General features: G+C 40.0%; 1 protein-coding gene across 1 annotated transcript in view; it reads left to right on the forward strand.

The window, feature by feature from the left end:
• CCDC180 (coiled-coil domain containing 180) overlaps window positions 1–24,980 on the forward strand; it is a 2,826,277-nt gene that overhangs the window by 1,702,202 nt on the left and 1,099,095 nt on the right. The window contains exons 22-23 of the mRNA XM_044058396.1: window positions 4,004–4,120; window positions 21,733–21,831. Coding sequence (XP_043914331.1) covers window positions 4,004–4,120; window positions 21,733–21,831 — 216 coding nt within the window. The remainder of the gene's footprint in view (window positions 1–4,003; window positions 4,121–21,732; window positions 21,832–24,980) is intronic.

The raw sequence follows: 24,980 nt of genomic DNA on the forward strand, positions 1-24,980 counted from the left end.
CTTGAAATAGGGTAAATTGATTACATGTGTTACAGATAGGCAAGTCTGCAAAAGAACTTGACTAGATTAACCATTTGGGTCCAGGATAATATGCTGACAAATGCATCAAAAACTAAACATAGGATCATAAGAAGTTGCTAGGCTAATGGCCCTAAGGTCCTTCTAGTCAAGTTTTACCCTTATTTCCATGATCAGTACATAATGCCCAGGTCCAAGAGGGACACAGGTGAAATCCCTGGGTTGAATTTATGGTTACCCATCCAGTTGTCCAGATTGCATTTGAAGAGGGCCAATTAGGTGCTCTGTTTGACATGAAGTGGGAGTCTGTTCTAAAGGTGTGGTAACCTCTGGGAGACAAATCTATCCCTCCAGCAGGTTCTATTAATGTCACCTGCCAGGTTAAGGTGTCTAGAGTGAGTAACCCATGCACCATTTGACTTATGGATATGCATCATTTCCAGTAAACCAGGGTCAGAGATTGCCTGCGAGATTTGGGAGACATAAATTGAAAGGTGACTATTTAGTACAGCACACAATGATTGAAACTGTAGATTCATTTAAAGATCTGGGTATAAGGGTATTTCCACTTTTGCGTTTTTCTAATCGTATCAATCAAGTGGTTAATAATAGTTATATAACTATATGTTGTATAAAAAAAGATTTATAAAGTTTTGGAAATCCTAAGTAATGAAGTCACTGTTTGTTAATTACATTTGACCCAAACCTGAGCATGGAGTAATAATATAGAGATCTTATAAGAAAATAAGCATGAGTAAACTGGAAAGAGTACAGCAGACATATGCCAAGGGTATCCATGGATGTGAAAATTTAAATTATTATAAAAGACTAAAATATCCAAACTTGTACAGTGTCTCATATAGATGGAGGAGACTATATTCAGGTATATAGGGCATTTAGAGGCAACTACCTCTGGTAATGTTAGGGATTATGAAAATGTATGAGAGAATCATCAGACAATGTATGTAGAAGATTCTACAGGAATGAGAAGTGTACTAATTGGTTCTCTGAGAGAGCAGCTGATGCGTGAAATAGACTATCAAATAACATTAAAGCAAGCATCAGTGTAGATATTTTTAAGAATGGCCTGGATACTTATTATGGGAACAACTGTTTTTGTATATTGGCTGACTAGAAGAGCATTAATGCCCATGCTTGAAATATTTGTACGTATATGTCTATTTAACATATAAGCAATTATAGGAGAAATGAATGCGCCATCTGGAATTAAATACTTTCCTAGTTTTTCCTATAATTTCTGTTTTGATAACTTACATATATCTCATTCTTTTAAAACTTCATTATACAATTTGCAAAAATTCTATACATTTTTTTTTAATTCAGATTATAAGGTCCATATTACCAAATCAGGTAAGTCTGTGCTTTTTAAATTTATTTCCTATGCTCAAGAACTATATAGGAATGCATATCTTGTTACTTTGTTTGACTATCTTCCTAAATGTTTTAAGAAAATAATTTTATGATACAAATTATTGTGAATGGTTTAATGGGAAGCATTGCATTTGCATCTGAAAATAGGCAAGTCATAGTGTTGTCAAAGATTAGTTCAGGTGTTTGTAAGATTAATTACTAAAGCTGGAAGCTTAAATGTATCTTACCATTTCTTGCTAGAAGAAATAAAGGGGATAAAGTTAATGTTCCTTCTTTATGTAGAGTACGTGGCAACTAATTTCATAGCAACAGCATGGAAAGTTAGGTATTATCTTTGTACAGGAGACTTTTCATAATGATGGATATTGATGAGTAGAGGCCTTATTGTTGTAATACTGTCATTGCTTAAGGATCTTCTGTTATGATTTATACCTCTTACAACTATGCTTTGTTTGTTTCATTCTAGCCCAAGGCAGAATATACCAGTAACTGTCAGTGTATGACTTAACTTTTCAGTTTAGGGAACCAGCTGTTCTTCACAACCTTAAAAGCATTTAACTGTCAACTTGGGTTTAAATGATTTAGATACAATAGTGTTACCATTTAAAGCTAAAGTAGTGTTCTTCCTAAACAGGCAAATCATCTTTTAGAAAATACATGTTTAGGTAAAAAGGATCGTTACTACTTTCTGTTCCCATATAAATTATTCTTTGGTGCATTCATTCTGTCCAGTGTTAATGAGTAATGCTTGAATACTTTTTCGTAATCTTATGCATCTGCTTCTTATTATGTATTTGCTTGGCTTTGTGCTCTTATAGTAAGCATATTGGCTCTGCAGTTCTTTGTTAGATTGGCTTTTTCATGGTGTGGTGACTATAAGATCCCCAGATGTTATACCCCCCCCCCACACACACACACACATATATGCAGTGCACTAGAACAAATATTGTGATACTGTGGTGGCAACCGTGAAGTTAGCAGTCATGAAAAACATTTTCCTTGCAATGTACACTTCCTCCAGCAGGCATATGGATTTGCGATCTCTTTGTGGAGATAAGGACTACATGTGTATCTTACATACAAGATAACTATTGAGATTAACATAATCATTCTTTTAGTTTGCTAATTTCCTTACTGCAAACTAGCAAGTTTACCATTTAAATGTTAAAAATACAACTGCTTATTGTGCAGGAAAAAAGACTTGTTATATTATAACTGTTCCAGAAATATGGGCCCATGACATATTTGAGCATGATTGCATGGAAAATGCTGGCTAAGTTTCCTGCTATGGTAAAACAGAAATCAGCACTGCTTCTCCCCTGGCCATAAAGGTAAAAACTACTAGTATGGTTGTCTGTTTGGAATTAGATACTAAGCAGAAATTATTTTTGCACATAAAATATATGGTACTTACGTGTTATCGCAACCAGATTTTCGCGGTTGTGATAATACACATGCTGGCATGAAACGAATGGGGGAAAACTGCAAGCTGTTATTTGAAGTCCTTACTGATGAAAAGTAACTGTGGATTGCATTCAGGAAGAGAGAAACAATTGTTTTAGTCTTCCTGTTTTGCATGCATAACACACGCATGCTTCAATGTCTCACATTTTCAAGACAGTATAATTCATAAGGTAATGGCGGAACGAGTTTATCTGTTCTGTAGTAGTCAGTGCAAGCTATCAGCTACAGTCGTATAGCAAGCCGTGGACACATTTGCATAAAACACAGAAACATTGCAATGCTCTGTCACTTACTTGCTGAAGAAAAGTGAAGTGAGGCGATATTTGGTAAGAGCAATTGCAGTCAGTAAGAGAGCAGACCTGACAATTGAAGCGTCTATGCACTTTCCTGCCAGCTACATGACACGGTGTGAGTAAAGTACATACATAAACAGCAACACTACATTTTTCCTTTTTTTATTCATAACCCTGCCTAAAACAACCTTCAGTATGAAAGAAAACACTTGTTTGACATCTTCACTGCATTAATAATAGGTTACATTTAAACAATGTGAAACAATTGGTAGTATCGCAAAAATCTGGTTGCGATAACACGTAAGTACCAAATATATTTATCTTTTTAAAACCCTGCAAACTAGACCAACAGTCTTGTGTAGGTTTCCAGATATGATCCTTATGATTTTTTTTCTTGGCATAAAGATCTCAACTGCTAAAACTGGAACTAATTGCAGTCTCCATTAGTGCAAATACTGGAATGCTCAGGTAAATAGATGAACTATTACTGCGGCGACATTTCTGTTTGTAGGTCTTTCGTCTTTCTTAAACTTACTCACTTTAAGGAGCTTAGTTCTTAGCACTGAGCATTCCAGGGAACAAATCTGAAGGTTACATTCATGTGTACAGTAATCAAAGGTTATGCAAAACTGTATGGGGAGAGCAGACTTAGAGGGAAGCCACTGACAATACAAGTCAATTTAGTTTGTTTAAGTTTGGTGCACCTACTCAGTTGTGGGATACTAGAAAATTCTGCTGTTGTAATAATCTTTTTTAGTGATAACTTTTTAAGTATAATTATTGCATCTTAAGAAAACTATGAACAAACTTGAACTGGCATTCATTTGTTTTAATAGGCCACAGAATTTCTCAGCAAGTTTGAAGATAAATTTCAGAATCTCACAGTGGACCTGAACTTCATGGAGAAAATCCAGAGACTGCTGATACATACTCAAGTGAAAATAAAAGCTGAGGTACAGTGTGCCATCCATAGAATGCTCCTTGCACAATTTAACTGTTATATCTTCAGCTTGCTCTCATCCATGTTACATGTATATGTGTATTAGACACAATCTAGTCCATGTATTTTGATTAATGTGTATCTTTCCAGGAATCTAGGAATTTCATGCTGTTTGTATTTGTAAGGATTTGCAAATTAATATTTCTATTTCTGCATGGAGAGGTAACGGTTATATTTATAACTTCTCTGTTTTTGTTTCTTTCTTTCTGCCAGGTAAGTGGTAGTTCTGAAAATGACAGTTTCAGTCATATGTCAAAAACCTCATCGCAAAGTACTTAAACTTCCCTTTAATTCAACCAGAAAGTGCCACGTATAAAGAAAACTTGATTGTCTCCCACTGTTTCAAGAACACTAATTTGTGTATGGCAAATTAGTTTTCTATGACATTTCTTATCATTTCTTATATCATATAGGCAGTTTGAAGAAGTGACATCTGCAATATTTACGTCTAAGAAAACAAATTGCTTTGGACACTGATTTAGCTGCAAGGCCAATAAACAAGTTTTGAAACTACATATGTGTTGCCAAATCTAGTTTTTGAATTATAAGATATTAGTCTCATATATTCACCTTCACAATTTAGCCAGTAACTTTCTTGGAAGTACATCTGTGAGCTTAAATAAAAGCAGCTGCTAAGCAACTACATTAGCTTCTGGTTTAAGCTCCACATTTAGCAGTACACAAAACTGCTGGTTTGGTGATGAGCACTAATAGAAATCAGTGGCAGTCATTGAAAAAGGATAAGCTGCCTCTCTTGCCAGAGAAAGAAGAAAGGAAATCACAGTACTGCCACTGTATGTGAAATGAGAGTCACAGGCACCAAAGATGTTTTACCTCACTGATGTGATCCACTGTGTGAGTAAGGATCTTTAGCTGCAACGCAAACTCATGTCAGCACTTTTGTACCTCTCAGGACATTCTAAGGTATAAAATGCTGGAAGAAAATACAAATCAGTCTAAATCTACTTATTTATTTATCTTTGTTTACCAGAAAAGTAAAAGCTAGGCTAAAACCCTTTTTCAGCTGAGGCCCCTGGAGAAAAGCTCTACATTTAACAACATTTTTGACTTCTATGTAAAATATGGTTACATGATATCGTAAAGAATGCAAAATATAGGTAAGCATACATACATAAAAGAAATTACAGTGGCTTAAATAAACATCCTTTAGGAAAAGAGCATGTACATAGCATGGATAGATATATATACTGTGTTGAAGATTTATTAGTAGACACAGGCTTGTATATTGCAAAGAGAGATATAACACTGGAAAAGATACTATAATATTACCTGCAGTTTCTAGCAATTAATACAGTGAAAAGAAGAGGCAGCTTAAGTATGGAAATATGAGAAGGGAGGGAAGATCATTGGTAGTGTAATATAGTATGATATGTTAGTAGTAGAGCAACTGTAAATGTCTCATTGCATATAAAATTGAAAAGTAAAATAATTAAGGAAGTGAGAATGATTGGGGGTACTTGGACTGTTATAAGGAGCAATAGTTTTGGATAGATGAGGAGCGAGAGAGAGAGAGATGATGAAACGGTGATGGGGGATACAGTGAGACAGTTGTTGATCTAGTCAGAGAGAAGTAGAAATTGAGTCTTGTCACTCAGACCCTGTGATTGATACAATTTATGTAAGCAAAGTAACTCCTTGTAGTTTAATGAGTACCTTTCTGGCCCAATTGAGAAAATGGGGGAAGTGGAAAAAATAAGTATTTGGAGAAAATTTAGCAGAGGTAGCAAAAAAAATGTATTCTAGATGGGAGCTGAGCAGTAGCAGAGCGATTTTTTGCTTAGATACTGTTGTATTAATAACTTGAAGGTAAGCATCTCATCAGTTTTATTTGGCGTGGGATACAGTTCTAATTTTTAGTGACTTGGTGGGAGTATAGAGAAACCCCTGCAGAGTTACTTGTTTTGGACATGGAGAGGAGTGACTTGTTACTTGACCGTTGTAGTCTAGAACTGGTGTATGGCTGGAGCATATTTTTAAATAGTACAGAGACATTAGCACTGTCAAGATTTTTTTATCCCACCACTTCTGGCTTTATGTACCCCCATGTTTGCTTCCTACAGACCTGGCATCTGTAGCTGCCATACCTTGTCAAGCTCTCTGTCATGTGACCCCTCACCAGGGGACTCTCCATACTCAGAGAGCACCTATGTTTGGAGTCCACAGTTCTATGCACAGTCACTAGGGTATGTATCTACTGGCACTACAAAGTAGAACAGGACAAGCAAGATGCCATCATACTGTAGCTGGTGATGGATTTTCTTGTTGCCTAATCCTCCCCTCCTCTTCTGATACCTCATGTGTGTGTGCTGGATGGGCTATAATGTATAACCTGAGATCATACCAACCCAGCTGCAGCAGCTTCTCCTACTAAGCTTCCCTGCCTACTCCTTTACTACGAACCATCTCCAAGCCCAAGCCTACAGCAGGGCTTCATGAGAGGATCTACCCAGCATGTTCCTTTTCCCCAGAATAAGCATACTCATCTTTTCTTGGCATGCTGTCAAGCTTCCTGATCTGTTAATCAAAGTTGGATTGCCTGTGCTGTAGTCTGAGCTTTTTCCTGCATGTCTCCAGTGTGGTGGAATGCTAAGATGTCATAAATTCATGTTTTCTGATGAGAATATTCTTTGAAATATGTTTTTCCCCCAATGTAGTCTGAGATGATTTGATCCTACACTGTTCAGAGTGCTAAATCCTGTCTGAATGAAATTTTAAGGACTGTCCTATAAATCTGTAAGTTGTAATTCTGTGCTGAGATATTACTTCACAAAACTGTCTAGGAACCCTTTGGAATTGTATGAGGCACCATGTTCTAAATATGAAGAAGATTATAATAAATGCCAATGCCTTAGTGGAACTTTGGAAAATATTTACATTTTAAAGGTCATACTTCACACAAGACATTTGCAGAATGCTGGCACTAAAGTGGAACACAGATTCCATGGGATGTTCTGAAAAAATATGTTTGTTGCTTGACATATGTATCTTGAATGAAGGTAAAGCAGAGCTGCATTCATATGAAATATTTAAAAGCTAGCAGTAACAGAAAGAGTATTCCAATGTATTTTGGAAGTTAAAATCCACATATATTAAGGCATACTCCTTCGCAATGACAGTGTAGCTTCAAGCAAGTTGAAATTTTCTGTATTATTCTGTATTATAGAGCTAAATTGTTGCTTAGATATCTGTTGTCTCTCTGTTCTGCAAATATACAGAGATCAGTATATATTTTTTTGGTTTTATAATTTGCAATCTGATTCCTCACATCTCTGTTGAAACTGTCTTCGCCACCCACCCCCCTCATTTTGGTTTCTGTAGCTTGTGTGTTGTTAACTCAAGGTTCCCTTAATTTGACTTAATAGCAGCAGTCTGCATTTAAAGTGGAACCTGTGTGTTGAGAGACAGCCTTACAAGACTATCTGAAAATATATAGAGCTGACTATATTTTTCTGTATTTTTCTGTATTATAGAGCTAAATTGTTGCTTAGATATCTGTTATCTCTCTGTTCTGCAAATATACAGAGATCAGTATATATTTTTTTGGTTTTATAATTTGCACTCTGATTCCTCAAATCTCTGTTGAAACTTCCCCACCCCCTCCCTGTTCTTGGTTGTAGTTTAAATTTGGTGGCTTTTGCAGTGCCCGCCCCACTGTAGATTTGATCTAGGACACTCCCCCAGTCCCATCTCTTTACCGCATTCTACCTAATAAACCCTTTCTGCACTTGCTTTTAGTCCTTTTTTAATTTAATTACATTTTTTCAAACTGTGTGTGGACTAATATACTCAAGTGTGCCAGCTTGTACTGCACGTGAATTGTTTTTACTACTGTTTTTGCTACTTTTCTGAAAAAAAAATTGTAAGCCTGTTTCCTACCTTTCCTGTAATTAGTGTTCCAGATATAGATTTGCTGTATCCAGGACTATTTGTAAGCTTCTGAGCCCCCCAAGCCTTTCTGTGTTGGAGGAAAGCCTTCTAGCTTATCAGTGGGAGTGGTAAGCACTAGGTAACCTGTCTACCACATAAGGAGTGGTTCTGGCCCAGAATTTGTAGTTATTGGCCGTTTGGGTGGTCTTCCATCTCTCTCAACTTTCTGATTTGAAGGCCTGCATTTGCACTTGTTTCTGTCCTTTAACTCCTGGGCCCATCTCATTTGCTCACTCAAATTTTTTTTTTTTTTTATCTGCTTTTACTGTATTTGTGTTTCTTCCTACTTTATTTTGCTTTTGCGTCATCTTAAAAGTACTCAATTGTATTTATTACTGCTTGGTGTAACTCATTCTAAGCCTTTTAGTTTAAGCACTTGGGCTTCAGACCAGTTGTTTTACATTAAGAAGGTTTGTGGTCTGCACTGCAGTGGCAGAATAGGTAGCTTACATCCTTCTAAGTTGGGAACTACTGATTGAGAGCTCAGTGTCTGTTATTCTAAAAGTGTATTAATTCTGGTTTAAGCACTTGGGCTTCAGGCCAGTTATTTTACATTAAAAGGGTTCGTGGTCTGCACTCTTGTGGGAGGAGTGGCTGGACTCTGCCCTTCTAAGCTGGGAATTTCTGGTTAAAGGCTTATAGTGCCTGTATATTTGAACTGTTTCTTACTGAAATTGGTACACCTTGTTTGCTGTAGCATAGACTAGATCTAGGCCTGCTGAATTTAGCTTTGTTTGTATGCTTGTTGTTTGTTTGCTTGTTATTTCCCTGAAATGCTAATTCCACCTAAAATGTGGCTTTTCAGTGCTTCTGTGGATCCCTAGTGATATCTGCATTACTTAATGTACTTATTTCCTTGTTTCACTTGAAAGAAAGTTACTGTTTGTCGTTTTTGCATTTAAGTTACCTGTAACACATTGCATTTAAGTTACCTGGCACTTGCTCACTAAAGCAATTATATAAGTCAGCATTAAAAAATTAAAAGCACTACACCCTCACAAACTCCCCTTGAGTACCTTGTTCCCCATTGGCCCTTTTTTTTAATTATAAAGGAATTCCCAATACTATTCTAGCATGTCCAAAGGTCAGTTATCAATCTCCTCTCCGGTCCAGCTGGTGAATCTGGGAATCTTGAGGCAATGTTACAACTGCCTCATGTACACAGACAACCCTCTCCTCCTCCCAACAAATTCCAACTCATGTGAGAGATGCAACCATATAGCCATACTGGAGGCTAAGCTCTCTCAACTCAGTACTGGCGAAACCAGTCAGGAGGAGAAGGAAACCACACTCACTACAATTCCAGTCTCACATAGACCTACCACGACAGCAAACCAAACACATAAACACACAAAAACATACTCAGAGGCTTTAAATAAAAATCTGCCTAAGCAGCAGACACCCAAGCAACTGCTACCCCAAAACAAAACACGTGCAACACATAGCTCACAAAGCCAGTGTGCCGAACAGTCACAGCCCTTAAGGCTAAACAACACACCTGATACACTTGTAATAGGTGACTCTATCGTCAGGCACACTGACGTCCCACTCACCAGGCTGAACAAGGAGAAGGTCATGGTGAGCTGCCTGTCGGGCGCTAGGATCCACCACATAACACAAGCACTCAGATCACTCCAAGGCAAGTACAAATATGACTCAGTCATTGTCCATGCTGGTGTGAATGACCTGAGACATACCTCCCTGGACTACATGAAAAGAGACATAGAGGAGCTCTCTGAGCATGTAGCCCAGGCCGGTGTGACCCTGACCTTGAGTAGCATCTTACCCTCACCAAGAATGTTGCCACAATATGAAGACAAGATGATCAATTTCAACAATTGGCTTAAGTATTGGTGTCATTCAAAGGGGATCCAATGCCTGTCAGCCTGGGATGACATGCTCGACAAGCCACGATGCTTCGCTAGGGAAGGCTTGCACCTGTCACCCCTGGGCTTTCAGATATTGGCAAAGGCTCTTGCTACCCCCATAGTGCCTTTTTTAGGCAAGGCTCAAAAGACAAACCCACCTCCATAGGTATCACAAGGGATAAGAAACTAAGAGTAATGCTACTCAACACCAGAAGTCTAAACCTCAAGATGCATGCACTCAAAACTCTACTTAGCATGGAGAACATCGATATCTGTGCAGTAACAGAAACCTGGTTCACGGCTCCCGAGAGCACCCCAGCACTACCAGGTTATACCTCATACCATGCTTTTCGACACCAAAACTTGGACCGAACCACAAAAGGAGGGGGCGTATCAATATTCGTCAAAGAGGCCCACACTTCCAGGTTGGTGGCACAGCACGAAGCATCAGAGACTATCCATGTGCAACTAACAGTGGGGAAAACTGCCTTCCAGTTTATAGCCTGCTACAGACCACCCTCCCAAACCCAGGAACCCCACTCAGCCTTCCTGAGAACACTGGAAAATATGAAGGTCTCTCCAAACACCATTATATTGGGTGACTTCAACTACCCAAACATAGACTGGGAGCATTACTCTAGCTCCAACACCCTAGCCCAAAGGTTCCTAGAATTTATAAACTCAAATGCTATGGAACAACTTGTTACCACTCCCACAAGAGGGGAAAACATACTGGACCTGATCATCACCAACATGGGGACTCTATGCTCCAGACCAGAAGTGTATCCCTCACTGGTAAGATCAGACCATAAACTAATCTCACTGGATATTCACATCCCGACTCCACCCCCTGCCCTGAAAACCACAGAGAAAAACTTCTCTAAAGCAAATTTCATACTCCTCAAAACTGAGGTGGAATCCTACAAAGCCCCCGGGCCTGTGGAAAATACTGCCCAGACCGCAGAATCCTTTATAAACACATTCTATGAACACCTTCAGGAATGCATGGATCATGCAATCCCAAATAAAACCAAGACCCAATCCTCCAAAGGCAGACGTCCTGCCTGGTGGACCCCAGCCATAAACAAACTATACAATAGAAGGAGGAAGCTACTACATGATAGAACAAAATCCCAAAAAGGGAAGGCATCTCTGATCAGTATTAGCAAAAAACTATGGGCACTCATAAAATCATCTAAGGCCAGCTTCAAGAGAAAAATTGCACAGGACACTAAGGATAATCACAAGGCTTTCTTTAGTTATGTTAGGAACCTGGGTGGGAATTCCCAGATATGCTCAGAATTAGTCCAAAATAACAAAAATACACCGAACCCACAGACATTGCCAACATCCTAGCTGACAGATTCAGCACAAACTTCTCCCCCACCACCAAAAGGACAAATATCTATCCCAGCAGAGTGCTGCCCCCCTGACATCTCAGATGCTCAGGTAAGAGCTGCCCTCTCCAAAGCAAAAAACACAGCATCAATGAGACCAGACGGTGTCCCGGGCTGCGTCCTACATGAACTCCAAGAAGAGCTAAACCCAAACATAAAACTACTGTTCAATCTCAGCCTTACTACAGGATATGTACCCAAAGAGTGTCATACAGCAACAGCGGTCCCTCTCCACAAAAGTGGTGCCTCAACGGATCCTGGAAACTATCGCCCCATAAGCCTGACTAGCTTGGTCTGCAAAGCTATGGAAAGGATCATCATGGACCTCATAAATAAAGATATTGGGGACCTACAGATACTGGATCAGACCCAGTTTGGCTTTGTTAAGGGCAGATCCTGCCTCTTAAACCTGGATGATTTCTTGGAAACAGTCACCAAGGCCATTGACGAGGGGAAGGTGGCCCACACAGCCTGCCTGGACCTCACAAAAGCCTTCGATACAATACCCCCCTCTGGCATTATAGATAAGCTCACCAGCTTAAATATAAACCCCTATGTCACTAGATGGGTTGCAAACTGGCTCAAGGACAGAACCCACATGGTTAGAATTGCTGGAGCCATGTCAGACTCCAAACCAGTTACAAGTGGCGTCCCACAAGGCTCAGTCCTGGGACCTCTCTTGTTCGGTATATATTTCTCGGAGGTACAGGCCAACACGGAAGGACTGTGGCTGACCAAGTTTGCAGATGACTGCAAACTGGGCGCCATAATCGACTCTCCAGCCGACACAAGCATCCTCCCAAAGGGCCTCATAGAAACAGACAACTGGTGCCAGAGCCATGGCCTCAAGCTAAACGCCAAAAAGTGTATAGTCATCCCCTTTGGCAAAACAAAGTGCCCACAAATTACCACATAGGTGGTAATCCATTAAGTACAGAAGAAGTAATTAGGGACCTGGGGACCCAAGTTGATAGCAATCTCTCATTTGACAACCACATGGCCAAAGTGGTTAGAAAAACATTTTATATAGCCCACCTAATCATGAAGGGATTTACATCTAGATCAGGGGAGGTCATCGTGCCTCTTTACTCATCCCTCATCAGGCCCATAATTGAGTACAATGCCCTTTTGGGATGTACCTTACCAGACACCTGCAGCAACTGGAAAAACCCCAAAAGTACCTCACCAAGAGGATCAAAGGGCTCAAACAGATGCCATATGCTGCCCGGTTAAAGAAACTCCAGCTCTACTCAGTGGCATACCGCCTGCTCAGAGGCGATCTGTGCCTGACGTATAAAGCCATGTCCAACCCGGAATTAATGGACATGCTGCACCTCAGAAAATCCAAATCCCATCGAGCTACGCGCTCAAGAGACTTGAACCTCAGCACTGAAATAAATAGGACATGCTGGAGGGACAGATTCATAACCCAGAGGCTCCCTTCACTCTGGAATAAAATCCCAGTCCAGTTTAGGCAGAGTCCCTCATTGACTCTCTTCAAGAGGAATCTTGATGAGTGGATGGGAGATCGTAGGTTTACCCCGGGTATCACTTCTGTGTCACTGTTAGACAGAGGCACTGTATACTAACCTCGGAAAAGGGCATAGCAAAATTAATTTAAAATGGGTAGCGAAAGCCAAACACACTCTGGTTAGGGTTATAAATGCCCTAGGGTAGATAGCCTAGTATGAACCTATGAACCTAACCCATGAACCTAAATGAATACCTGACATTCTATATTCTGAGCCTGGCTCACTGTAATGATATGTAGTTCACAACTCAAATAAATTCTATACATAAGCAAAGGACGTGAACAGCTGTGTTTTCCAGGATCAAGAGATATAGCGACAAAAGTAATAAACAGAGCAGAAGAAGTCTTTCCAGAGACCATTATGCATCTACTGGGATCTGGAAATCATTAAAATATCTGCTAAATATAAAATGTAAGACGAATAAAATGAGCCACTGTGGCTCATGTAATGGATTTTTGTGCTGTCAGATGTCCTTCATTTGATCTCACATATGGGAAATATCTTCCCAGGAATACTTTATCTCTGGCCAGTATACCAAAGGTTAGGTGCCTTCCTCTAGTACTGTACACTTGCCTCACGACCTAGGCATGACAAAGCATGCTAGTAAACAAGAGATGTACTGGCATGAAGGTCCATAGACCTTTCTTGCCACCAGTGGAAGAAAAAAGCCTGCATTTACCGATTCTGTCTGTTAGCTGTATGTCCTTTACATGTTCCATTGTGAATGGGTGGGTAAGTAACCCCACTGGGCAACCATCCTATTTCATTAAAATTTTAATATTTTCATGTTGTTTATGAGAAGTAAATGTGAATGCAGTAGGCCAATACCTTTCAAAGTCAAACATTTTAAATCCCCTTTTTTGTCTTGGTCCTAATCACAACTTTAGGAAGTGTTCTATTTGTAAATCTTTTGTACCTAAAGCCATTAGGAGATGTTTAGCCTTTCATCATCAGAGACATAAGGAGATCACTTGAGGTAGGACAGCCTTTGAATCTTCCCTGTTGGATAGCCCTAAATATCCATGTAAGATACTTAATAAGTCAAAATTTTCAGAAGCTTCAGATGTTTGCTAGGATCCAGATGTTGATTTTGTAGTGCCTGTTGAACCTTCAGACCACCCAGGTTCTTTTTTTAATCCAATTGTCATGACCCTGACAGCCTGATGACATGTCACATACAGTTGATCAAACATCAGGCAAGGCCATGAAGAGGGAGCCTCGGATGATTGTATCTGAGGGACCTGGGAGCATTAAACAGATCCTAATCTAAGAGGAGGTCCCTGGTACCTGTATTGAGGTACATGAGCTATCAGATCCTCCTTACTTCATTTTCTTTGACTCTCTAGAAGAAACAGAAAACTCTGCATACCTTTCCTTCTGATACTTCTTCTCCATGCGATCCACTGAAGGACTGGTATGATTTTTCTCAAGGGCTTTTAAAGCTCTTATGTCATTAAAACCTCCTCATTTCATTCCCTCGCCTGCTTCTTCTTCCCCTCAAAAAAGGCTACAAGATACTTCCGAGGAAGAGGAAGTGGATTCTGAAGTAGATTTTCTAGCTTACTCCTCTCAAATCCACTGCAAAAAGTATTTGAGTCAGAGGATGAGGACACTCTTTCCTTTGCCTCCTCATTAGAGGAATTGTCCTTTGGGGTCACTATTTTAAAGACGGTGCAGTATTTTCAGTTGGAGGGAAAACAAGATTTGGAGGTGCAAATGAGATATTGTGACTTACTGATTATGGGTATTTCTAAGCCCACAGCTCTCCATCCTGTGCTTGAGGCCTTACAGGACACCCCTTTGATAGCTGGACTGAACCCTGGGTCTCAACAACCAGCTCGTAAAAATATGTATGAAACTCCCTCTTCAATTCCATCTCTGATGTCCATTGAGTCTGACAAAGCAACTAAGCTTCTGCACTCCAGTAATGTTTTGCCCTACAACAAGTATAGTAGAGCTAAGCACAGATCCTATAGAAAGAAAGTGTACATTTCCACTGTTCTTTCTCTGTCTGCTATTAATCATCAAACACATATGTCCATGTGCCTATTATCTACGTTGGGTAACATGAGTAAGTTAAAGTCATATTTTCCAGATTCAGACAATACTTTTTGCTTTTATCTTTGTCTTGCTTCCTTAATTCTGATAGCACCAATTCCCTGCATTCACCAGACAGTTAAGCCCACAACAAATACTGCTGTGCTCAAATGCCTTATTCAGGGGGTCACAGCAGGAGCACATACTGGATGTGTACAAACAGAATCAGCAGCCCAAACATAGGAAGATACTCATGTTTACTTTTAGATTCTTTATTATAAAAAAAAAGTCTGTGAGTCTACTGACTGTTACAATCATCCAGCAGATAAACTAAGTAATGTATTATTAATAGAGCTATGTTAGCAGTGCTGAATGTAACAAAATTTTTTAAATTAAAAATGTTCACTGTATCACCCCTGTTTTAATCTGCCACTGTGTGTCTGTCATCTTAGTCTGTTTGCAAAACGGATCTTCCTCTTTCTGCATGCTATTAGGTCAATAAGTTTCTAAAACACATCCTTCACATCTGGCCACCAAAAAATCTATTCCTCCTCCTCCTCCTTAGGACATGAATAATGTTTTAGAGAAGTTAACTCTTTCTCCTTTTGGACTGGCTTCTCCCACTTCTTTTAAATTCTACACTTGGAAGGCTGTTCTGCTTGTGGCCCTGACTTCAGAAAAAAAGAGTCTCAGAGCTGTAAGCCTTTATGGCTTTTCCTTCATTTTTAATTGTTCACAAGGGCGTAGTATCCCTGAGGGCTAATCCTTTTATGCCAAAACTTGTCATTACAATCTCCTTGAACCAGTCTATTAACTTGCCTACTTTCTTCCCCAGTACTTAGAATAAGTGAGACAGACTTTTGCATTTGCTGGATATGCACAGACAGTGTAGATTCTATTTAGACAAAACTAAGACAGGGTTGAGAGGGTGGCCTAATGGTTAAGGTGTTTGCCTTACAAACACAAGGTGCAGAGTTTGAGTCTCACAAGGGATAACTGGCTAGGCTTAAAATGGCTCGCAAGGGCAGTTAGCTTACTACTAACCTATGAACCTATGAACTATCAGGAAATCTAATCAGCTGTCTGTTATCAGAGTAAAAATCTGGGTTGCTTTGTTTCAAAACAGATGGATTTCCTTGGCTGTCTCTATTTGTTATTCCTTTCATGGAAAGTACCCATTTTGTTCCTGTTATTGGCTGCAGTGGGCCACCTTTTTCCAACCCCCCCCCTCTGTCTCTGCTGAAATGAGTCTGGTTCAAGTTCAGCTTTGTGTCTTGATTTATTCTGTGTAGGACAAGAAAGTTTTGAGAAACATTGAGTCTCTACATCCCCTAGGCATCTGCACACTTCCTTGTGCCTAAGTCATAAGGCATACATGCAGCATGAGAGGACATTGCCCAAGCTTTTGTATACTGGCCAGATGTATGGTATCCTTGACAAGATATTTCCCATATGTGAGCAGTACTGCAGCATTGACCTATTCAGACATCTACTGTTATGGTAAGATGTTCATGATTCAATCACTGCTGCAGTAGCCTTAAGCTATATGAAACATGTGCTATCTTTGATTGGACCTGCTGGACATCTTCCAAAGCTTTAGGGTACCTTCCACACACCCTAGCCACTTCCTTGCATGAAGGAGGAAAGATAAACTCAGTGGCTATAGGGCATCAAGACTTTAGAACTTTTCTGCCTCCAAAGAGTGCACTCCTCTGCAGGTGTCAGGAGCTCACCCATCGGCTAACGCTTCTACACAGCTGGGCAGATGAGATCCCCATTGAGGATTACCTTTCACAAAATTTGTATTTCTATGGAAATTATTTAATTTTAGTCAAAAACTTAGGCTACTGTGAAATGTTTTAGCAGTTTTCATTAAGGTTTTACATTAACTTATGGTTCCTTTGTAAGTATTGGTATTTTTCCATGAAAATAGCTTCTTTTACTTCAGTTTTCATTGTTTTATGTTCAGTCTTTTAATCTGAAGATTTTCGTTTAAAATGTTTACCTCAAAAACTTTAATTTTCTGTCCGAAATTTTATCAACTTGACTAAGTTCTGTTAGACGCTTGCCTGGCATCTTTTTTAGCTGGCATTTGATTCTTTGATCCCTGTGAGGATTTATTGGTGTAGCAGTGCCTTTATGTGAGGAAAAGTGTACTGTTTGTGCATAACAGTGTTGTGAGGGGCTGGAGCTTGTGTATTTAGTGCTTGTCATTAAATTATTTTACCCCAAACACTATTATTTTCCTCAGAAGGTATGGCTGACCTTTCTTAGCACTAGAATTCCAGTAGATAGTAAAGACAACCACAAGACCTTCTATAGTTATATAAAGAATCTCCAGGGCAATACCCAGATTTGCTCTGAGCTACTGCACAATGGTACCTCTTATACCGAGCCAACAGATATTGCCAATATAATGGCCGACAGATTCAATGCCAACTTTACCCCTCCCCCCAAAGGACCAATCACAATACCAGTAGAATGCCAGGCACCCTGCACAGGTTAAAACAGCACTGTCCAAGGCCAAGAATACAGCTTCTATGGGACCTGCTAATATCCCTGGCTGTGTTCTACATGAACTACAGAGTGAACTGGCACCTCACCTGTGTGTCCTGTTCAATCACAGCCTCACCTCAGGGTTTGTCCCTACATGTTAGAGTGTATTAAGGTTGAAAGTAATTCTGATGCATAAATAAGGTATAAAGTAAAGCTTGCTTAAATGTAGAAATGGAGTTTAGCAATATGTAATTAGCATCCATACTAAATGACTCTGCCTTGAAAAATAAGGAATCTGCTTAATGGACATGTTTCCTTACAAACTCAGCAGAAATGTAAAAAAAAAGAAAAAATTCTGTATGCATTTCACTCTGTAAGCAAGGAAGTTGACTTGCTTCCTTAAAGAATGGACATGCTTTTAACAGAAAAACAATCTGTACATATGTTTCCTTAAAAACATGTTTTCTTACACCGTCAAGCAAGGACATTTGAATGGACATGTTTTTACAGGATGGAAAGCAATTCTATTACATGCTTTCCTGCAAACATCAGCAAACAGATGTTTCCATGCAAAGCCAAACTAAAATACAAAGAAGAAAAACAGGATCTAAAAACACTATAAAAAGACTGTAGCAGATGAAATTGTTAGCGGTATTGGTAGGAACACACTTGTTCTGAGGTAATGTACAGGAGAAATATCTGTTATGCTGATCGAGAAGTAATTTGGTACAGTGTAACTAAAGCTGCAACAGTAGTCTGTGTGGTTTGTTATAAGAATAAATTATTTATTAGTTACTGCTTTTAATGTAACAGAGTGTTGTGCTGCAAAGTATATTCTTTCATCAGTGTACATTCTGCAAGTTTCTGTGTGCAACAAACTGTGAATGCAACTATAACTAGTCTTTGATTTCAGCAGAACCCAGCCAACAAGGCTTAGTGTCTTAAGAAGACTTTGGTTCCAGCACAGTAAGCAGCATCTTGATAATTAATTTTTTACTATCAAATGGTGCACTGCTACAGTCATCCCTCTCCACAATGGAGGAGTGACTACAGACCCTGGGAACTATCGCCCCATTAACCTGACGAGTCTGATATGCAAAGCTATGGAACTCATCATCATGGACCTAATAAATAAGGATATAGGAAATCTCCAAACTCTGGATCCTACACAGTTTGGTTTTGTGAAGGGTAGATCATGCCTGCTCAACTTGGTCAACTTCTTTGAGTTAGTCACCAGAGCTGTGGATGAAGACAAGGTGGTTCATACAATCTACCTTGATCTGGCCAAGGCCTTTGATAATATTCCCCACTAAGGAATCCTAGAAAAACTCACTAAGCTAGGCATCAACCCCTATATCACTAGGTGGGTTGCAAACTGGCTCAGAGATGAAACCCACAGTCTGAAAGTAGTTGACTCCAAGTCAGACTGCAGACCAGTCATGAGTGGAGTCCCACAGGGTTCAGTGCTGGGTCCTCTCCTGTTTGGTATCTACTTCTCTGAAGTCCAGGTCAACACGAAGGGACTCTGGCTGATAAAGTTCGCAAACAATTGCAAGTTGGGAGCTATTAATAATTCCCCAAGTGATGCTGACATCCTACAGAAAGGCCTCACTGAGACCAACGAACCATGGCCTTAAGCTCTATGCCAAAAAATATGTCGTCATTCCCCTTGGGAAAAACCCAGTTCCCTTAAATTGTCACTTTGATGGTAGTCCACTGAACACAGAAGGTGTTATAAGAGATCTGGGAGCACAGGTTGACAGCAACCTCTCTTTTGACCACCACGTTGCCACTATGATCAGAAAGTCCTTCTATGTGGCACATCTCATTACTAAGGGTTTTCCATCCAGGAAGAAAGAGGTCATTGTCTCCCTCTACTCTTCCCTCATTAGGCCAATCATCGAGTACAATGCCCCATTTGGCATGTATCTCACTAGACACCTACAACAACTGGAGAGGCCACAAAAGTACCTCACAAAGAGGATCCTAGGCCTTAAACACTTGTCCTATATGGACAGACCCAAAAAACTCCAACTATTCTCTGTCTCATTTCGCCTACTTAGAGAGTCGATCTCTGCTTGACTTACAAAGCCATGTCTGACCCAGCTCTGTTAGAAATGTTACATCTAAAGAAATCCCAGTCCCTCCGCACCACACTCTCCAGAGACCTCAACCTCGTTACCACAATCAACAGAACGTTCTGGAGGGACAGATTCATAACCCAGAGACTGCCCATGCTCTGTAATAGACTTCCCATACATGTCAAGCAGAGCACCTCACTGGCCCTCTTCAAGAGAAATCTTGATGAGTGGATGGGAAATAGAAAATTCACCCCGGGATCTACTCGACAGAGGCACTGGGAACTAAGGTCGGGTGGCATGATGCCAGGGTAATCTTATGGGCTAGGCTTGTAAAGGCACCAGGGCATTTGCCTAGTACACACCTACGAACCTCTGAACCTGTGAACTATCTGAGTGTCAGATTCTGTTTTCAGCATAACCTGTTTCTGAGTTCCAGTGTATGTTCCCCCTTTAAAACAAAATTTTTAATGAGGAGCATGTTTCTAGAGACTGGTGGTATGTGGTGATTGTTACTCAGAGTTTTACCCCTAAATTTAGAAATTTCTTTCAAGAGGTACTGTTTTGCACGTTATCAGTTTTTCTCACATCATTTGTGGTTAACAATTAGCCCTGGTTCTATGTGAGGATTCCTTTGTTTACTGTCAATTTTTGCATAGGAAAGTGATATTTTGGTAACCATTTGAAATGTCAGGACACACTTCTGTCAGTCCTGAAATATGAAGACTGACTGGTGAAAAAAAAACAGACTTGCGATACCAAGTCCAAGATGGCCATTTCTCAGAATATTCCATTTTTCTCAGAGGTATGATGATCTCAGAGTTGAGATATATAAGTATGGGGGCTGTGAGAGACTTGCCCACCCACATCAAGGGGGTATAGTGAGGCCTGCCCCCCTGTATAAAAGACGTTTAAAAGACAAGAGTGAAGTTCAATATGAGGTCCATTATTTTTGATCTTTTTTAGTGGATTGTTTGGCTTTGAGTGCCAACATTTAATTCGGAAGCTGTTATGAATACTAAGTGCTAAAGAGACTGTTTCCATGGTCACCACTAAAAATTTTACCTCTATCTCTATTTTTTGTCAGGAAGTAGCACAGATTTTATCTAGGCCCAATATCCATTTCTCAGGCAATTTTTGGCGGTGACAGACTGTTAAACTGTCCCAGAACTATTTGTCCCATTGGTAATACCCTTGTTAACTGGAATTTTTTTTGTAAAGTAATAATAATAATAGTAATAATAATAACAACAACTTTCTATCAAAACAAGTTCTTAGGGTCTGAGGCATTATGATAGATGAGTGAAAAAAATGTATGTATTCATATATATATATATATATATATATATATATATATATATTTTGTCCTTCCAAGCTCAGTGTTGCAGCATTACTGACTGATAGGATATCCTGACAAGAATAGCTATATGTCCAGCCAGCAGCCCTTCTCGTGCCATACATATGATGTATAACCTAAACCTTATCTAGTTCCTTCCAGGCAAAGGCAGGCCTACTCTTTCAGAGCTTTTGCCTACTTTGTGACTTATTTGAAAGGTGTAGTTTATATAAATTTTCTAGAAGCCTTAACTTGGTATTCTGCACATATCTTCATCATGCACTACAAGTTAGATTTTTCTGTATAGATCCAGTACGGGATTGCTAGGACTATTTACAGGGGCTCATAGATACTAACCCATCTACCTCTTTCATCCCGTACAGCTTAAGACTACTGCACCAGTTACTGTTACAGTAGCTGGTCACTCCCTCCATCCCTCTTTTACTCTTTTTTTATGCCAGGATGTGGGATTTTTATTATTACTGTCCCGTTTCTCTGGGCTCTTGCCTCCTTCTTCTGCTTTGAAGTTTTGGCGTCCTAGCCGCTGTGTATATCTGTCTTCCCTCATGCAGGGCTGTGGCCAGGATGGTTGGAAGGTACCCTAAAGCTTTGGAAGCTGGCTGGAGGGCTGATCCTTGGCAGGATACATTCCATGTAGCTTAAGGCTACCACAGCGATGATTTAGTTGCATATCTACTGTTATGGTAAGTTTACTTCCACAACTCTACTTTCTTGGTTAAGGGGAACAGTACCTTTAAATGAATAACAATATTAGCACTGTTTTGGATTTTGTTAAATTTAAATGTTTGTCAAAGAAATAAAGTTACCATGCAAACTCAGAAAACCCACTCATTGCATTGGTTTATACAACAGGTGGCAAAGAGCAATTCCCAGACGCAAACACTGAATTCTTATCTTGAGCAGCTAGAGAAGAAGATCAGTGCATGCAGACAGACTGATTTGGATAAAAAGGTAACATATTGTTTATAATTTTTAATGTAAATGCGAAGCCTTGTGTAGGGGGCAAAACATTTGTTTCTTAAAAGACAAGCATAGGTATTACAGCAGTTTTCTTTTATACGGTGTCTCATTTAATGTTAAAATCAGAAGCCAGAAACAAGAGAGTTAGAATACATTCATATTAAGTTTCTTTGCACATACTAAATGAGAGCAGTTTGAAACTGTGTAGTGACAGCTTTTACGTTGTACCACTAGGTACTTGCATATCCCAAACTAATTCTAATGTTTTATTTTGTATGCATTACATAGTAAGCATTTTAACTCTGCAGTCATACTTCTGAATGTATACCCTTTAGCTGCAAGTTCTAATTGCATTTAAGATGACTGTGACTATTGAAATTAGGAAGTACACTTCAAGTTTATGCACAGTATTACAGAGCTGCTTGAAGACCAGTCTGTGCTTTTTGTACTACTAGAACTTTGTTGATTTATCCATGAGAGGAAAGGCAACTGCTCTCAAAAAGATGTGCAGTTATCAGTTTCAGCTGCATACAAAGACTATCATTTTCCGATAACTTATTTGTAGCAAAATAACTCATCACCTCTATCCATTGCAGGTGGGATACTACTCAGAAATTTGTTTAGAAAACAGTGAGTGAGAAAAATGATAGAAAAATATAAGCACATCAAAGAGGCATTGTAAAATCTGTACACTTTGATAAAACATGTAAAATGCTACTACACAGGGCCATTTATTTCTGTTACTGAAAAAGGGAGATGTAGGATGTGGGCCTATATCACTACAGCGATAAACTTTTTAGTCAAACACCTCATTGTCCAACACTAATTGTTGAAATCTCGATCCGTCGAACTTCCGTTTTAGCAAATTTTTTCCTAGACTGGAAAAAAACACTTGGCCAGCCTAACAAATGTCAAAAATTTCACAAAATTTAAAACCCGCCAAGGTAGGGGGCTGTGCCCCCATACCCCCCCTAAATAATTATACCAACTCCGAGATTGCACTACAGTGGGGAAAAGGGCAAATCCACAATGATGGCCAAGTGTTTTTTCCCCTATGAAAAAATTCACTAAAATGGCCGTTCGACAGATTGAGTTTTCGACAATTAGCATTTTACAAAGAGGTGTTTGACTAAAAGGGTTTTCGCTGAAGTGAAGTAAACCCAAATGCATATCATAGGTTCATAGGTTGGTACTAGGCTATCGGCCCTAGGGCCTATGCAAGCCTAGCCATAACAATTCCCTGGATATTTCTTTCCACAATATTTACTTCTCCAGGCCCCTGTCTAGCAGGACGACTGACATGATCCCCGGGGTGAATTTCCTATCTCCCATCCAATCATCAAGGTTCCTTTTGAAGAGGGCCAATGAGGCACTCTGCTTGATATGTATGGGAAGTCTGTTCCAGAGAATGGAGAGTCTCTGGGTCAGGAACCTATCCCTCCAGCATGTTTTGTTCATTGTGATGACAAGGTTTAGATCCCTGGAGCGTGTGGCTCTGAGGGATTGGGATTTCTTTAAGTGGAGCATGTCCAACAGCTCAGTGTTTGACATGGCCTTGTATGTTAAGCAGAGATTGCCTCTGAGTAGACGATATGCCACAGAGTATAGCTGGAGTTTTTTTAGACGGTCAGTATATGGCATCTGCTTTAGGCCTGTGATTCTTTTAGTGAGGTATTTCTATGGCCTTTCCAGCTGTTGCAGATGTCTTGTGAGGTACATACCAAATGGGGCATTATACTCTATAATGGGTCTAATGAGGGATGAGCACAGTGGGACAATGACCTCCTTTTTTCTGGATGAAAAGCCCTTAGTGATGAGGTGTGCCACATAGAAGGATTTCCTGACTGTTGTGGCAATGTGGTTATCAAAAGTGAGACCACTGTCCACCTGTGTCCCTAAGTCTGTTATCACACTTTCGATGTTTAGTGTCCTGCCACCTATGTGGTAATTCATGGGTACATGTTTTTTTCCAAAGGGGATAACTATACATTTCTTGGAATTAAGCTTGAGACCATGGCTCTGGCACCAGGCATCTGTTTCTGTAAGGCCCTTTTGTAGAATATCCACATCATTTGGGGATTCAGTAATGGCTCCCAGTTTGCAGTCATCTGCAAACTTTGTTAGCCAGAGTCCCTTAGTGTTGGCCTGTACTTCAGAGAAGTAGATTCCAAACAAGAGTGGTCCCAGGACTGAACCCTGAGGTACTCCACTTGTCACTTGTCTGGAGCTGGATTTGGAGTCGGCTACTTTTACTGTCTGGGTTCTGTCAGTAAGCCAGTTAGCAACTCATCGAGTGACGTAGGGATTTATGCCCAGCTTAGTAAGTTTATCTATGATTCCAGAGTGGGGGATGGTGTCAAAGGCCTTGGCGAGGTCCAGATAGGCTATGTGGACTGCCTTACCCTCATCCACAGCTCTGGATACTGATTCAAAGAAGTCAATCAGATTCAGGAGACAAGATCGGCCCTTCACAAACCCAAACTGGGTGGGGTCCAGTGTTTGAAGGTTGCCAATGTTTTTGTTTATAAGTTCCATGATAATGCGTTCCATGCCCTTGCAAATCAGGCTTGTCAGACTGATGGGACGGTAGTTCCCAGGATCCAAGGTGGATCCTCCCTTGTGGAGCGGGATAACTGTAGCTGTGCACCACTCAGTGGGCACAAAGCCTGAGGTGAGGCTATGATTAAACATGACACTTAGGTGAGGTGCCAGTTCATTTTGTATTTCATGTAGTACACAGCCTGGGATGTCATCTGGTCCCATGGATGCTGTATTCTTAGCTTTGGAGAGTGCGGTTTCTACCTGTGTGGCCGTGATTATCGGAATTTGGCAATCTTTTGGTATTGAGATGTGCCCTTTAGGGGGTGAGAGTGGGGTGAAGTTGGCACTAAATTGATCTACCAGGATATTGGCAATATCCTTGGGATCAGTATATTTAATGCCATTCTGTTGTAACTCAGAGCAGATCTGAGCATTGCCATTTAGATTCTTGACATAACTATAGAATGCCTTGTGGTTGTCTTTGGAATCTTTGGCAATTTTATTTTCGTAACTAGCTTTTGAGGATTTTTATGAGGGATCTCAGCTTCTTACTGAGGCTGGTGAGGGAGTTTTTTGCATCCTGGGATTTTCCTCTTTTT

Source organism: Protopterus annectens, chromosome 16.part0 (assembly GCF_019279795.1).
Source record: "Protopterus annectens isolate FY-2018-M chromosome 16.part0, PAN1.0, whole genome shotgun sequence".
NCBI classification, from domain to species: Eukaryota; Metazoa; Chordata; order Ceratodontiformes; family Protopteridae; genus Protopterus; species Protopterus annectens.